This window comes from Zosterops lateralis (assembly GCF_965231275.1).
Source record: "Zosterops lateralis genome assembly, chromosome: 5".
Taxonomy (NCBI): Eukaryota; Metazoa; Chordata; class Aves; order Passeriformes; family Zosteropidae; genus Zosterops; species Zosterops lateralis.
In genome coordinates this window covers 48,904,888-48,922,335 of record NC_139766.1, presented here as the reverse complement: position 1 = coordinate 48,922,335, position 17,448 = coordinate 48,904,888, and the positions used below count along the sequence as shown (strand labels likewise).

The 17,448-nt window shown below is 39.3% G+C and overlaps 1 protein-coding gene across 1 annotated transcript in view; it reads left to right on the top strand.

Annotated features, from left to right (window-relative positions):
* The window catches only part of ARHGEF38 (Rho guanine nucleotide exchange factor 38), a 39,909-nt gene extending 24,728 nt beyond the window's left edge, over positions 1-15,181 (top strand). The window contains exons 6-14 of the mRNA XM_083860775.1: positions 472-671; positions 1,171-1,304; positions 2,905-3,009; positions 4,162-4,284; positions 6,825-7,145; positions 8,937-9,077; positions 10,214-10,412; positions 10,594-10,850; positions 11,563-15,181. Of these exons, the coding sequence (XP_083716901.1) occupies positions 472-671; positions 1,171-1,304; positions 2,905-3,009; positions 4,162-4,284; positions 6,825-7,145; positions 8,937-9,077; positions 10,214-10,412; positions 10,594-10,850; positions 11,563-11,748 (1,666 nt within the window). The 3' untranslated portion in view covers positions 11,749-15,181. The remainder of the gene's footprint in view (positions 1-471; positions 672-1,170; positions 1,305-2,904; positions 3,010-4,161; positions 4,285-6,824; positions 7,146-8,936; positions 9,078-10,213; positions 10,413-10,593; positions 10,851-11,562) is intronic.
* The last annotated feature ends 2,267 nt before the right edge of the window (positions 15,182-17,448 follow it).

Sequence of the window (17,448 nt, the reverse complement as noted above, 5' to 3'; positions counted from 1 at the left end):
AAAACCACAGGTGAAAGGCAGTAAAGCTTAAGGGTCACTGTGCCAAGTCAGGCATGTTGTGAGAAGGGGTGCACTGTGATCAAGCATCCAATTACTCACAGCATGGAGATGTTGCAATTTCAAGCCTGAGGGCCCAGAGCAGGATGTAACAGCCCTGCTCACATGCATTTCTCAAACTTCCTGTTATTTGTTCTTCCACCTACATGTCCCTTCCTGGGTGTTGTGATGTGTGAGTTATACCACATGCACCTTTAAACTCGGTGGGACAGTTTCAGAGCTAATGTCTAAGCTAAGTTCTGAGAACAGAAAATTCAGAGACCTGGGGTGTATTTCTCATTGAGGGGGCAACAAGAGGGTTTTGTTTACAACACCCCTGTTGCCTCAAAGATATACCTTATTTTTTGACTTGAGTGGTAATTGCAATTCAAGGAATTTCTAATTTTGTGACAATTATTTTGGTGTAAATTACAGAGGAAAGCCAAATCTAATGGACCTGGGATCCCTGTTGATCAAACCAGTGCAACGGCTGATGAAATATCCCTTGTTACTCCATGAGCTCTTGAACTCAACTCCTGCTTCTCACCCTGACCATGAGGCACTACAAGATGCCCTTCTTGCTATGAAAAACATTAGTATGAACATCAATGAACTTAAAAGGAGGAAAGACTTAGGTAAGAAAAGAGCACAGTAAGTGCTTTCTTTGTAGATTTGGGCTGGCCATTACAAGACATGTTTTAGCTCCAGAAATTTCACTACATCAATTTTGGCTGGTGCTACCCAAGTTGTGTAACACATTGAGTTTCAAGAGGGTAACAATGCCTTAATATCCCTTGTCCTCAGCCAACTATCTTACCTGACTGGTTAACTCCAGTATGAAAACAAGGAAAGAATTCATTTTATAGTGTCTGTAATGCAGTTGCAAACACTGATAATAATTAAGATGCAGTAGTAGCAATATTTTTTTAGACTTGCCAGGTCGAAGCCCTAACTTCACTCTTGCCAAGGTTAGAGTTGATAATGGGGTTTTCATCCTCTTGAGCATTTTCACACAAGATTACAGCAAATTACATCAAAGTATCTGCTCTCAAATGGTTTCATATATGTGTGCCTGTCCCCGTGAAAAGTCCTGTGAATATAGACTACTGATATAATGAAATTCTCTGTCTGCAGTGCTGAAGTATAGGAAGAATGATGATGATGGAACCCTTAAAGAAAAGTTTTCCCGACTGAATATTCACTCCATTAGCAAGAAATCCAAGAGGGTCACCAGCCATCTGAAAATACTGACGAGGGGAGAACCTCAGGTACTTACTCATCCAACTGCAGATTTGCATTGACAGCTTCAGTTCTGCTTTTGCATGGGATGTTTTTCAAAACGTGTTGGAAATGGAGTTTGTGGTGCTGCTTTTTTTTCCTGTCTAATTTATAAAGTCATTTTCTGACTGTCACAGAAGACAGGAAAGATCTTTGTGATTGAAATAGAAAATAATGTAATGTGTTCTCCACCTTTTCCTTTTTTACACAAGTTTCTCAAACTTCTGGTCTTCAGCAGAGAGGAAGTGAACGGTGGTTTTGTGAACCTCAGCCTGAAGTCAGCATTTTGCAGATACCCTGGCAATAATTACTGTTTGGGGCTGAGAACGCATTCAGTCCATCTTGCTCATGTTGTAGCATTAAGGTTTGGAATCCACCAAGGAAGATAAGTGATACCTCTAATTAGGAATGGCCACAGGGTTTGCCTCTACATGTGCAAAGACCTGGAACCATCAAAACTACAAAGAGCTGTGTGATGAGTCTGATGGGTGTTGGGCCACCAAAAGTAAAATGCTCCTTCATAATTTCAAAGTTGTAATTCAAAACCTAGCAGGATAAACATTTTCAGGAAAGCCTAAATCGAAATCTCAAAGAAAATAAATTAAAAATGACCTTGAAAATTATATCCAGTGCATCTCACTGTGTGAGATGGCTGATTATACAAGGTCACTTATCTTTCTAGATGTGACTTTACAAGATGCATGCCATTTTTTCTTGGTTTGTTTTTTATCAGTGTTTCCCCTCGTTCTCTGATTCAAACCACACACATATATTTTTTTCTGTTAATTTATTTATACAGTGGAAATTTTTGTATTCAGAATGTAAGACACCAGCAAGGCTATAAAATCAGAGAAAAAGGGAATTAAATTTGATAAGGAGGATATGTGATTTTTCTTTTCCTTTTTTTTTCTTTAAAAACTTCTGGTTTATGTTTTCTTGGGTTTGTTTCTAATTAAGCTTAAAACATCTGAGAATCATTTTAGTATCAGAATGCATCTGTTAGAGATTCAGCCATCTCTCCTGCTTAATTAGACTGAGAAAGTTCCCCACTCACCTCTTGAAACACGCTGAGACTCTCACGGCAAAACCACTAAGACGTTACTCGAGATTTCTGAAACCTCTGCAGGAAAAGACGGGGGGGGGGGCAGAAATTACCGCGTTTTCAGGGTGTTCCCAGCCGGCATAAAGAAGTTTCCCGAGGCCATTCCCGGCTAGCAGCGTTTCCAGAGGGAAGGCAGGCACGGCTCTGGATTAACAGCTCCATCTACAGCCGGTCTGCGGGAGAGCCCCCGAAAATATCCTGCTTTTTCCCCAGTCCTTCCCTCAAGCAGGACAACAGCAGGCAGGGAAGTGAAGCATTTTGTCAGCACACTAAAGCAACTCCCTGCTTCCACAAGGATTAAAAATGAAATTCTCTGCCGCGTTGCCCAGTAGTTTTTGGCTTTTTACAGCTGGAGCTTGGGAGAATTAGGGGTTGATCTGTTTTCAAAGGGAGGAGTTCAGGGATTTTTCTAGCAGCGCTCTGGTTGTTTCTTTCATTAGCCAGGCTCTTTTGGGCTGCCAAAATGACGGTGCAAATGTCCACTTTAGGTGAAAGATCAAACTTTTAATAAGGAAGAGAAGTTGTTTCAAAGTCTAGAGAAGACTGTGAAATTGTGTGTGAAGAACATTTCGCTCTGCTCGCAACATCTCCAGGTGGGTACAGGCCTTTTTGCAATCTGTGGTCACAAACCCTGTCCACAACCAGTTTGACACACATTTCTGCCACTGGTTGAGCAATACCAAATTATTTATAAGCAGGGCTGTCTACATCAGAATGTTAAAGAAATAAGCTGTGCTACCACTGCATTACAGATTCCATGACAAAGAAGTTTTGAAGCCCACACTTTTGCATTTTTCCCCTGACAGAAGCAGGTTCCATGGAAACCCACAGGTACAGAGAAGAGGATGCTGTCTGGTGGCAGTGGCACTTTCAGTCTCTGTGTGAAGCTGTCACCCCCAGCTGCTTCTCATTAAAGATTGAAGAACTGAGCTGCAGCCACATGAATTAAAACATCCTGAAATATATATTCTGGATGGAAGGACTCCTTCCCTTTTCCCATGTTTAGGTTGTGTTGAGGGCTAGCATTACATGGACAGGGTGCTCAAATTCCCTAAAATATCTTTGCTTCATTCCTCCTCTCCACAGATGAACGGTGGCTTGTGATTTATCAGCCTGCCCCTCCCATGAACTACTTGCCAGCTTTGTAGATGGCATGAGGCCTGGAAAAGTGTAAGTGTGCCCTAACCAGGCAGGGACATTGTTTGAGAGATAGGCAAGATCAGCTGGCCGAAGCTTATCACAAACACACCTTGTTTTGGTTCTGCAAACAGGGAAAGGCCAGGGAGCTCAGCCAAGGAGGGCTGTTGCCTGGAATGATGCTGACAGCTCCTTATCCAAACAGATACACACTTCATTAAGATTTAAATTCTGAGTAACTGAAATACACCACTGTAGCCCTGTTTAGTCCCCTAAAAGAGACTTTTGAGGATGTATGGTAAGCTGTCTTTTTGCTGAGGAGTATCTGAGTTCCAGTGAGATCTTCATTAGTTTAGGGCATAGTTCTTTCAGTTGAACATTAACAACTTGATTCTTAAGTAGTTTACATTGAAAATAGACAAAGCACAGGAAAACATTATCACAGTAAACAACCTCACAATGACTGGAAACTGCACAGCAGCTGCACAGGTGTCAGACATGGAAAACATTTCTGATTCCACCAGTATTATTGCAGTAGCTGCATGAATGAATGTAGCATATTAAAACAGATTGTAATGGCTTAATCTTCCTACAATCTTTTCATTTAGGATTCTATACATCTGGCTGCTCAGAATATAATTGGGCTTCAGGAAATCCTGCAAGATGAAGATGACAAAGTCAATGACTCTTCAGAAGAACGGACCGACACTGAGAATCCATGTGAAGATTTTGTAAGTTAATGCAATGTCCAATGTCACACAGTTATCTGTACGTCTGAGAAAACAGCTGTATGTGAGGAAGACTAGGATAGAAAAGAGAGAGGAAAAAAACCAACATCTTAGGAATCTCTCTTAGGAAAGATAAGTTGGGGTTTTGGTTGATTTTTTGTAAGAACTGAAAATTCTGTAAGAATTTCTGTAAGATAAAATACAATATAAATGCATTGTGTTTTCCTTAGAAGAGCTAAAGAAAACCTGTCAAGTTAAATTCCTGGGTTGTTATTAAAATCTTTGTGTTAAATTTGTATCACCTGAACAATCCTGTATTTTGTTTCACCTAAACTTCAGAAAAGAGCACCAGATTGTTGCCTTGCTAGTTTCGTTATCAGCACTTGCAGTTTGAGTGACTTTTGTGATTGATACTGTGCTTATGTACTGTTAGCTCCTGGAATCACAGATCTGTAAAAATCTCAGATTTATTAACTGGAAAAAGGTCTCTTGGATCAAGTCCAGATATTAACATAGTGTTGTCAAATCCTTCATATAGGGAAACCATGAAAAATCCAAATATAGTCCATAGTAATTAAAACAGGAATTTAAAAAATAGTAATAGTTTTTCAACTAGTCTTCTGCTTTGAGAATTAAAATTAACTCTTATGCCTGGCTCTAATAAGATACTTAAATGTCTCTTCAAAATGGGACAGGCTGCTTCTTCAAACAGCTGCTCAAGCTGGAAAAGTACAGAGGTGGAGGTTTTCGTACACTTTCCTAGTTTAATGCTGACTCAAATATAGTCATTCAGTCCTTTCCAAAACACTGAAAACAGAGTCTGCCAAGAAACAGAAGGCTCTTTGACAGACCACAATGTCCAGGATAATGACAGGGAAGTAAGATGATGTATTTCCTTTCCTTTGAAATTCTCACATGTGAAAAGTACCTCAAAAATTAATCTCAGTAATCAAAACTGTATTTTCAATGTCTTTAAAATGAATGATTGCATAAAGTACAAAATAACACCTCTCTATCATTGCAGTGGTGAGTGTGTCCAATATGGAAGCTGTCCCCATATTCAGAAACATAAAAGAAAAGTAGAAGTAATTCCACAATAGATGAAACAGAAAACTTTTTAGGAAAAAAAATTTAACAGCTATTGTTTCATGACCTAGGTGCTCTGAAGGTCTATGTAATTTAAAAAAAACAACAACTAACAAAACCAACAATTTTATTTATTTTAACTGTGGACATTTTTACTAACAATTGCTAATTTATAATTAATATCTGTTTATTTCTGTGACTTGGATGTACAAGATTACAAGGATTCCCTATCCTAGGCATACAGTTTTTTTAAAAGACCCTGGGCTTGACATTGCACACTGAGTGGATGTTCTCACTGAACAACCCATAGTGTTCCTTACATATTTTCCTGGAAGGTTATTATCAAGGGAAATCTCAGCAATGGGCTCAGGTTAATAGTTTAGGGTTTTTTCCCTTTGTGCATTTGTCAATAATGTATACCTTCCTCTCTCATTAGATTTTTTGGAAAATTTTCAGGCAGAAATTCCCAGTAGCCTCTTTTTCAGAAATCAAGTCCAACAGTTTGGAAGAATTGTTTTCTTAATGCATCAAAAATCGGTTCACTAAACACAGCCCAGTTCTTCAGGTGGAAATAGAATAGGAGCAATTTAGCCAGTGTACATCATCTTGGCCTTGTAGAGCAACTCTGGGGCTAAAATGGATCTCTCCTCAACTCTGGTATGTTTTTGAGAATGCAGAGGCAGCTGCTTTTTTATTCTCACATCCAATTCCACAATTTAATTCACACAGAATGTCCGAGAGCTTTAATATGATGATGAATTTCACTCACTACAAGCCTGTGCTGTATTTGAACAAATGACTTACAAAAATAAATTTTATTTCATGCAATATTAATCCCTTGAGACAATTAGAGACTAATGGAAAAGTCTGAGGAAGACTGCTTTTTTACCAGGTGTCTAATTTTGTTGATTGCTAGATATAAAACCAACAAGCATAACCTAATTTAATCAAATCAAGTGATTGTTTGTGTTTGCTTAAACAGGAATTGAGTTACAGCTGTTTCCAGGAGAGAGGAAAAAAAAAAAAAAAAAAAAAAAAAAAAGGCAGCTTTGAGAGGATTCAAGACTGCCACTTAATAACCTCATAACTTAATAGACCTCATTGGCTTTAGACTGTATATTGGTGTGGGCCTTCCAGCTAAGGAAATCCCAGTTTTATTTGACCACTTGACCAATCCTTGCTGTTTTCCCCTGTGGCAGCTCCCTAGGGGCAGAAGCTGCATGCTCCAAGGGACCACTGCCATTAGCAGACACTGTAAGCTGAAAAACTGATACTTCTCCCGTTATGAAGGAGATTCTAAGTCGTGCTGGACCCTGCTTCAAACTGCCTCTGGCAGCAATGCTTTGTGAAGAGTAATTAACAGATTGCTTGATGGGCTGTCATCAGGCTCAACCCCTTATGTCATCTGAAGGACTGTATGAATAAAGTAATGAGTAGGTCTGGTTTATACTTTCCAGATGGCTCAGCTGGACAAGCTTGTCTTGACTCCTCTCTCAGCACTGCAAGCCCTGTTTCCAGGCCCTCAGAAGCTCATCCAGAAGCGCTATGACAAGTTGTTGGACTACAACAGCTGCCTTCAGAGGTCAGCTGGAGAAGAGCTGGACCTTTCAAAGAAAGAATATGAAGCTCTAAATGCACAGCTAGTGGAAGAACTTCAGTTATTCAACAGTGCAGCCAAAATGATTGTGTCGAACTGTCTACATTGCTTCATCACCCTCCTCAGGAATATTATGTTTGCAGCACTTCAATCAAACTCTGCTGTTGTGGTGCCTGTTCCAGTAAGTACATTAGAAACAGGTGTAGCTGTGCTTTAATTTGTCTTTTTTATTCTATATGTTTTGGCCAAAATTATGTAGGACACATATCTACAAAGCTAACTGAGGTAGTGATTTTGTGATTGTGTTTGTTCTGCTGAGCACAGTCAGATTTATTTTTTTTTTTCCTTTGCAAGCTCAGTAAAGGTTAAGTTCATAGAATCAAAATAGTTTGGTTGGAAGGGACCTTAAAGACCATCTAGTTCCACTTCCCCTGCCATTAACAGGGATACCTTCCACTAGATGAGGTTGCTTAAAGCCCCATCCAACCCAACCTTAAAGCTTCCAAGGATAAGGAACCCACAGTTTCCTTGCAGAAGCTATTCCAGTGCCTCACCAGGGTCACAGTAAACTAATGTAAACCTGCTGTTGTTCAGTTTAAAGCCATTCCCCTTTGTCCTGATGCCCTTGTAAACTGTCACTACATGCCCTTGTAAACTGTCCCTCTCCAGCTTTCCTGTAGGCCCCCTTTACATACTGAAAGCCACAGTAAGGTCACTCAGGAGTGGATTTTGAGAAAATTAAGTTCTGAACTTTCGTCAGACCTGGGCTTTTCATGGAGAATGATCCTAATGGAACTGTTCCCGCTGTTGCAGTGATAGTAGTGGCAAAAATATTACGGGAAAGCAAAAAGAAGGCAACTGCTAGCATTTCTTAGCATGTATCCTGAGTAGCTCAGAAGACACAGGAAATTATAATAAAGTACATGAACACCTCCTTTGCTGCTAGACCTGCAGATTCACAGACGACGGCAAAAGAGAAACAAATTAGGAGATCCGATGAAATAACTTTTATGAAAATCAAATTGCTTTAAAGCCCAAATATGATGCAGAAACTCCTGCAGATATCTCTCGGAAGTAATAAATAGCCTTGCCTGGAGGACTTGAACCCCCTGAGAAAGACAGCTGCAACAATGCCTTCCACACATACAAATCCACTCACCTGAACAGAAGCAAGGCTGCTTGGGAAACACACTTTAGTAAGGCAATTCTGGAGTATTCCTTTCCATCAAGGCTGGAACAGAGCACATTATAGTAAGGGGCAGCTGAAAAATTAAGCAAACAAGGTCAGGATCAAAACATAGAGCTATGGTGTTTAATGGGAAAATGAAGGCTTTTTCCACATGAAGAAATTTTATCCCTGTAATTTGATATTTTCATAAGTCTTGAAAGCTGTTGTACTGGGCAATGTTTTCTGTGAGGGTCTGGCTACAAAATGACCTTATTTTCCTTTTTTTCCTGTTTACATCAGCAAATGCATTTGGTATTAGGCATAGATGAAAAGCACTTATCCAGTGGCACAGAGAGAGACTCAGTTACCCAACAATTTTTAACCTGTTGGCAGCTCTCAGTTGCACAAACACACAGCTGTGGGGTAAACTACTCCAAGCCTTGCAGCACATTGGCCACTCTGATAGCTGCTGAGATGCCCATTTGCATCTGAAAGCAGGTGGCTCAGTAGCATAAATGCAAGGCTCTTCATTTTTATCACCATTTAGAATATTTTTAATGATTTAGCTTCAATTGCTATGTCTTTTAAATGTAATGGCATATATTAGAAACTTTCTTTAAGCAAAGACCTTTCTTCTCTTTACATCTCATACGTAGAGAGTGCACTGCTTACGGGCTCTGCAGAAAATAGGCATAACTTGTCAGATTTCCTGACTCCTAGCATTCAGCCAATTAAATTAAATCTGCTCTCTCCAATCTCCCAACCATTTTGTACATGAGATCTAACCCACATTTGTGTTTGCAGCTGTCCTCCTCAAGCATCTGTGAAGTGCAGAATCAATTGATAGAGGAGGTTCACAAGCTGAATTTTGTAAAAGAAAACAGCAGCGTAACCTTTATTGAGAGAAAATTGAGCTTGGAAAGAAAGAAACCTGTTCCTTCTCCGGTGAGTACCATACATCCAGATTGTGTATGAAGCATCCTCCTCCAATCACTTTTGAAACAAATCCATCTTTATGCTACCTAAAGGTTTGGGCTTTGTCTCATCACTGTGACTCTGAATCAGGTTGTTGGAGTAAAATTTTCATTGACCAGTAACTTCTGAAGAATTTTCATGTTAATATTTTGAAAATCCACTTGAAATTACCTCTGATTGCCCTTAGGATTTTAAGCATATGATAAGGCTAAGGTGTATGTAAACTTTGGTAACTTCTTTTATTAAATACTCTTATTTACACCAAGTGCATCTTAGTCTTCTAATTCAGGAGATTTTTTTCTTGTGCTCAGCTGTGGTTATGTGCACTGGTGTTTACACATATATGCACAAACATACACACTCATGGCAGAAGATTCAGAAAATCCACCAGAAAAATCTGTGTTCCCAATCTCATCAGATATTTCTGGAGGTTTTAGGAGTTTAGTTTACAGTAAAATAAGGACCTGGGTGCAGGTTTACAGGAGAAGCAGGGGCAGTTGTAGAATTCCTTTCAGCATCAGTGAAGGCACAGGTGCTCTTGCTTCTGTGGTGTTTTAAGATCCCATTGATGTGCAGCACCCCCCTCCCTGCCCTCTAACCAAACCCTGAAATGAATATGCTTCCAGCAGTTAGTGGTATCTTGCCTTCATTTAGAGAGGTAATTTCACACAAAAAGCAGCCAGTTTTTTTGCCTAATGCCTTATCATACAAGTTGTTATGTGGTCATAGCACACCTCAGCCCATTTTTGGATTATGCTTTTTTGTGATATTACATAGGAATACAAAGGTCATGGCTACAGAAAAGCAATTAAGCAGGAGACAGTTCACATGCAGAACACCACCTCTTTGAGAGCAGAGGACAGACTAAGAGGTCTTTAATTAGTGAAATTCTTACATTTCTTTAAAATCTGCCCTTTATTGCTCACCTGTTAATATAGCAGTGGGACAGGTTTTTCCTGCACACGCAGAAGAGGTTTGGTCCCCATGTAAGAAACTCCTTGGTCTGTGTGTTAAAACACTGTGTAAGTTGCCACATGCAGCATACAGAGATTTTTATCTGGAAATGGCCCCAGCCCTACTGAGGATGATAATTTGTTTGTTTTCAGCTGGAGTCCCCACGCCAAACAGAGGAACACAGGTCCAAGCTGTTGTCCACCTACAGCACTGAGTCGCTGTACCAGGCTAAGCGCAAGTGCAACGCCGCGCAGGAATTCGATATTGACTTGCATGAAGGAGAGCTGGTGGCTGTTGTGGAGCAAAAGGACCCCTTTGGAAGCACAAGCAGATGGCTTGTTGACACAGGAAGTATGTTCTCTGCACAAATATCCCAATAACAGCTTCCCATTGGGATAGTGATTTCTTTTCATTCTGGCCCCATCTGTTTGCCTCTGTCATACTGACAGCTGCGTAAAATGGTTGGTTTTGAAATTATTTTAGCAGTGTTTTGCTGTTTATTTATTTTCTGTCTTTTTATTCTGGTTTCTAGTCCTCACAGGGTACGTGTATTCCTCCTTCCTGAGGCCTTACAATCCAGCCAAAGTGCAGAAGGATGTAGCAGAAAATGGCTTTGGTGATGATGATTTTGATGACATCAGCCTCTTTGTCTCTTCACGGCCCCCTGCTGACAGCAGCACAAGTCCAGGGTACAAGAAGAGTGACAGCAGCTCACCTTTTCACTTCTGTGAAAATCCTGCAATTAATGGTTCAGGGACTGGTACTCTTCAGGGTATGGATGATCAGCATGTAAGTATGATACACACTGTGCCTGTCTTGTTGTTCCTATTTAAAATCTAAAATTATACTGTTAGTAATTTAAATGGTTTCCTTTCACACCAGAAAAGAGTTGCACCAACCTGTCGTTGTGACATAGGAATTTGTTATTCTCTGCTCTTAAATAGCTGTGAGGTAGGAAAAGAGAATCAGTTCAACTGTGAATTACAGTCCTGTGTCACAGAAAACACACTTGCATTATCCCACCCTGTGTATGGCTCAAGATTCTCATATGGAGCAGGAACTTGCAAAATAGCTCAGTTGGGGGGATTTTTCAGCATACTGTTGATAGAAAGCTGTTACAAGAATGCTGATCAGCAAGGCACAGAAGTGACCCATGTGCCACATTTGAGTACAGGAGCTTTAGGAAAGGTAATTCTCCACGAGGAAACCTTGCTGAAAAATTCTTCATCCAATCCATGGCCACTTGGTGTGAGCTGAAAACCTTACCAGAGTTGTAAGGTGATGAGGTCTTGGAGCTTGATTTGTTTGTCATGCAGAACTCCCCAGATGCTTCAGTTTTACTTTTTATTTTGTCCCTGTCTATAAATTGCAGGCCATGTTGGTTTGTACATGTTATTACATGTTTTCTGTATACAGAACTCCTGCTGATACACAGATACATAGTAATGTGTGGCTACACTTTTCAATTCTGATTTTTGTTTATGTGGCTTTCCTTTTTCAGATCTTCTATGCTGTTTATGCATTTCAAGCTAGAAGTGATGAAGAACTCAGCCTTCAGGAGTACCAGAGGGTGAGGATACTTCGCTTTTCTGATCTGAGTGGCAATAAGGAATGGTGGCTAGCTGAAGCAAAAGGTCAGAAGGGATATGTACCATCCAATTATCTAGGGAAGATGACATATGCTTAGGAGGGGAAGGGCCTGTTGAGCAGACTCTCTGAAGCAGACAGAATAATCATCTGTTAGGTTTGCTGCAAGAAAAGCAAGCTCACAAGTGATTGACAGAAGCCATGGTATCCAGCACACAGATGATACTGAGAAACTCCATTCTCCAAAAGCCATCACCTTGTCAAGACCTGAGGGAGGAAACATTTAACAGGAAGAATGATTCTGATTAACATGCTGAAGAGCTTGCTTTTCTATTACCCCATAATTTTCTCTTTTGTCAAAGCGTCGTACATCAAGACTCAACCTACAAGTACAAATCACAGATGAAATTACATTTTTCTTCCATGATATTTAGCAAATAATATTCAAGATGAAGAGAATTAGCCTTGAAAAAGGACAAATTTAGTCATCAGGGATACTGTAGGCTGAGTTGTTTCTGAACTGTTATCTCAGTGAACACAGACACATCTTAAAACCTGAGCTTTTTTGATTGTCTGTTTTTATCCTCAGCTGCTTTTGTGAAGAACTTTTTTCTCAGTGGAGATTATTGGATTGGGAAAAGAAAAATGGCTTAATTTTTAAGGAAACATTTCAACTTAAAACATACCAGGTGTGGTTAATACCAGTGACTAGTCTCAGGGGTGAAGGTATGTTTAGATAAATATGGAAATGGAGGAAGGAAAAGAGGGGACACTAGAAACAGGGATTGTGACATAGAGAACTTATAATTTTCAATTAATTACATAACTGCTTCATATGGTAGAAACAGTTTGTAGCAATATGGAAGTGCCCCAGGTTTGAAATCCACATATGTCTTCACACGAACTGTTTTAGTGCAAGATCTGTGTAGTGAAATGAAACCTGTATTATTAGTCTTGTCTTGGGAAATGTACTGCTAAAAAAAAAGGAAAAAAAGAAAAGTCAAGTGGTGCCTCTCAATGAATATTTAGTGCCTCTCTGATTCCTTAAGTCAGATGTAGAGATCATAATATCTAGTGAATAAGTGTCTTTAGGTTCACTGACTGCAGTGATTCCTAGGTCAGGCTGGTGCCTTGCACTTAAGATAGACTGAATGGTGACAGCAAACAGAAAACACCTCCTTGTGATTCTCATTGATATCCAAGTGCTCGTCACAAGGTATTTCACCACATCAATGCCAAGTGATTTGCAAAGACCTGGTGCAAAAAGGAAACAAAAAAGTGATTATGCCTGCTGCAAATAGTGTAAGTAAAATCCTGTCAGGTATTTTCTGTATTGCATAACTGCTTGTTCTGATGACTAAAATGACAACACTGTTAAAATCAAGGGTGAGGGGCACGTAGTGTTGCTGATCGAGGGTATGCAGAAATTGTTCTAAAGCTTTTGTCTGAATTTCTACTTCCCATACTTTGAAGAGCAGGGTTTGAAGATGAAATAATTCAAAATGCTTAGCGAAATGTAATAGAAAATAGCCTGTCAGCAAAGAAAGGATAAGAAAAGTTAGGGCAGTTGCTACGCACAATGGTTTCTGCTATGCTAATGAACCTGGTTTTGTTTTCTTTAATGTCTTCAATTTTCAGATTATTTTCAGAAAAGGGTAGAAAAAGTTGTCAGTCTTGCTCAGAGACTAAATGTAGGGGATCACAGAGATTAAACCTGAAATTTGTGCTGGATTAAATCATATGATAGAGAAACTTTTAGAGTTCTCAGAGATAGATATCCAGAATCTGGTGTGGGAATCTCTGTGAACTACTGCTATCCCGTGAGCATTATTCTGCCTTATTGTACATGACCTCAGGCACTTAAATCTTGCTGTCCCCACAGCAAGCAAAAAGGGTTCTCAACCATTTTATGACTGGATTTAGCTGCTTTTATGGAAAGCTTCACCTTTAGTTAAATGAAGAAAATAAAGTGCAGAGGGAGTATCAACTTGGAAGAATGGACTGAAAGACTCACCCTTTTACTGCTTTTGTTTTTATATTTTGAGATTATGAGGAAGATACACACAAGAAGGTTTTCAGCTCTGTCTTATAATTTAGAATATTTTATTTGGAGATGATCTATACTTTGCAATAGTTGACAGTTTTAGAAATTACTGAATTGTACTTAAAAGGCTTAGTGCAGTCACATAAGCACCATGATGAAGTTTTGTATTTCAGACAGCAAAATTAATCAAGGGAAAGAGTCAGGAAAAAAAGATTTCTGAAGTTTTAGCACTGAGAACTCAGCTTGAGTCACAGGGAGAGCTCCGATTTTGAGTGTTAGGTACATTCCCCGTGAAAAATCAGACTCTGTGAAGGTGTCTCAAAGTGTACTCAAATGCTGCTCTCCAAAATATTCGCTAGGTATCCTGATCCTGAAGTAACAAGGAATGAAGGATGAATATACTGGAGCTGACCACCTACATTTCATTGAATTTCTGGGCGACCTGGGAACTCCTAGTAGGCCAAATGAAATCAAAGTGTAGGATTAAGACCCATAATAATTTTTATATTGTGGGATAATTTATATATAATTTATATGACTTTATTATAGCCTCATAACTTGGAATCCAGTGAAAGTATGTAATTAGGAACCCAGGTGGATTGGCTTACTCCATTTCAGAAATTCAAATTGTTAACCATTATCATTTGATATTACGAATATATCACAAACTTTCATTTTTGTTTAAAACAAATTAATGCAACAGCAATTGCAGAAAATTAAGAGCTGCTCCTTGAATCTAAAGTCTTCCAAATTAAGGAGATTTACAACAATTCATATTAGACTTGCTCAGTCACATTTTTGTTAAGACAGTGCTTTACATACTAGAAACTGAACTCTGTTAGGGCTCCAGAAATTTGTAAGAATATGCAATGATTTGCCACTGGAATTTTTAATGTGGGAAAGGTTACAGCATCCTAAGATCTTTATTCTCATTAATGACAAAACTAATTTATTTTGATTGAAGCAAGGACAGGCTGCAGTTTATTGGATTGATCTTGCATTTGTTCAAATGTGTGTTTTACTTGAGCTGTTGTGACAATAAACATATACAAGTACTTCCAAGATTGGGTCCACTCAAACTGAAGTGTTTCTCCATTTAGGGAATATTTTAATGTGTTGCCATTGATAACTTGGAACTCAGAAAATGTCCAAGCCAGTACACAGCAGAGTCCTAGGCTCTGACCTCTGGCACCTCTGTGCTTCACCATCTTCCCTTTGGCTGGATGGTGCTTGTTATCTTTGAGCAGGGGTTCAGCTTTTCAATGCAAACACAGATTTAAGAATTATTCCTTCTGACTTTTCATCTTTGGAAGCTTCACTGAGTAATTACCTCCTTCAAACACTAAAGTATACTTTTGCTGTCATTTTAAGATAGCTTTTAAAAATGAAGATAGATGAAGTGAATCTAGCACCTGCACTAGGAAACATAGCCATGATAATCCTTTTTCCCACAGATCTGTTACTGATAATTCCTATTACAATATTGTTTGTTGAGAAATAGTGAAAAAAATAAATCTTTAAATTATTGTAATAATAAAAATCTATTTTTGTAAAGATGTTTCTTCTTATTTATTTTTTTAAAACATGATGTTTTCCAGAAGCAAAGAGCTTTATATGCGATCTAAGATCTGCCTGCAAAGTTAGCAGAGGAAATAGTTGCCTCAGATAAAATGCTGCATTTCTAGGATGCATCCTATCTTATTGATCAATACATTAGTGCTTGAAAAGTTCTATCAAAAGTTCTAAGCAAGTTTAAAAATACACTTCAAGGTTCCAGATGTTACCATAGCTCTGTTCTACTCCTGAGATTGTGACCACTGTGCACTGTAGTAGATAAAAGTTTGTAAATCACAGAGCCTTGTGTTAGACCTTTCTTTTTAGATGCAGGTATCACCAGCATCCCCATGTCCAGCCAGAGGGAGCACTCATGGAACCAGAGTAACCTATCATTTCACCTTACTGAGGATACCAGAAGTTGGGCATCTATAAAAAAACCATCATAGTTAAGTGGAAGTAAAATACTACCACACCAATTTCTAAAACATTTAAGAAAAGTCAGGTAGCTATTTTTATAGTAAATCACAGAGCAATTTGGTTTGGTGATAGAAAAATCACTGGACTTTTTTTGTTATTTTTACTAAATAGGAGACATGCTTCTCACACGTCAGTCGGGCATTCCTTCTTCCTGCCCTACACTACATTCCTCAACCTGACACATGACTTCAGTCAAACAAGCCTGTAGAACAGACTCCTTTCTTGAAAATACAGTTGTTAATTCCATCCTAACTATAACATCAAAGCAGAAAGCAACTGTTCCCTTCAATCTTCTCCATTCTTCAGCAGTGCCTATCTAACATATTCAAGCTAAACACTTGATTTAAAAGACCTGGTCTGTGCTATAAATCCTTTATGATATAATACATCAAAGAACCACAATCCTAACTGACATTTTTATACCAACAGAAGACTTTGTATTTCATTTAGGAGGCTGGGAAAGTTAGAGTGGAAGAAAGTCTTTTGCTGATGCAAACTGTACCTGTACTGCAGATTTTGCTAATGCAGTGCTATCAAAGAGTGCAGCCAGACTTGGCCTTATTAGAGGAAAAAGAGGGGCATGCACAAAAAGCACAGCATCACTTATTTCATTCTGAATGGAGGGACCCTACAGTCAGTCCATGCCAGAGTTAGAGATGCAAAGACATCAGGGCACACTTGAATCAGGACTCAGGAGTATTCTAAATGGCACTAGCTACAATTTAAAAACAAGGATAATTCTTTTTCTGCCAGCGTTCACCCCATTGGTGGTACCTAAAGTAATCAGCACAGTTGAGATGTAAGCTCTTGCACTCTCACAAGTATGTTCACAGGCAAGACAGAGGCAGTGAGCACCTTGAACACTCCTCTGGGAGCAGGTTTTACCACTGGAATGAACACTTCACATAAGAGCACTCGGCCATTTAAAGAATCTGTCTTCACACTACTTCTTAGTGTAGGCAACAGTCTTCTGATTAACACTTTGGAAGAAAAGATGCCTTCTGTTTGCTAACGGAAACTGTGCCAGCGTCTTTTCCTACTATACCACCATTAAAAACCCTCTGTGCTGGAAAGGAAGAAGGATGGGCTGATCAAAAAGCAGTAAAAGTTCTGGATTCCTCCTCCTCATGCTGTTATTTTTACACAGGCCTGGAAGCTGCAGGCACTACAAAGATAAAACTTTTCTTTTTTTTCCCCTCCACGGGAAATAATAGCTGAAAAAATATGCAAATTTTCCAGGCAGCTGAGGTAATCTTGAGTAAATGAAACTATTTCTTTGGCTGTTTAAGGAACTTTAGCCTAAATCTTAATTGTGGAGAAAGGAAATGAGGTATGGGAAATAGCTGCCACATAACAAGCTTTACATACACTTAAAATACAGGATGGCAAAGAAAAACAGTAGCTTTCACCTACCTATGCCAGTCTGTGTCGTGGGTTGACCACGAACAGATGTCAGGTGCCCACCCCAGCTACTCTGTCACTCACTCCCCTCCTCAGCTGGATGGGGGGGATAGAAAATAAGACAGAAGGGTCATAGGTCAAGATAAGGGGAGTGAGAGATCACTCACCAATCACCATCATGGACAAGACTCAGCTTTGGGAAGATTTAGGTGACTTATTACCCATCAAATCAGAGTATGATAAGGAGAAAATAAAACTGGCCATGCAAACCCAATACAGTCCAAGATGTTTTCATGTTTAGAGATGCTCCCCTCATCACAG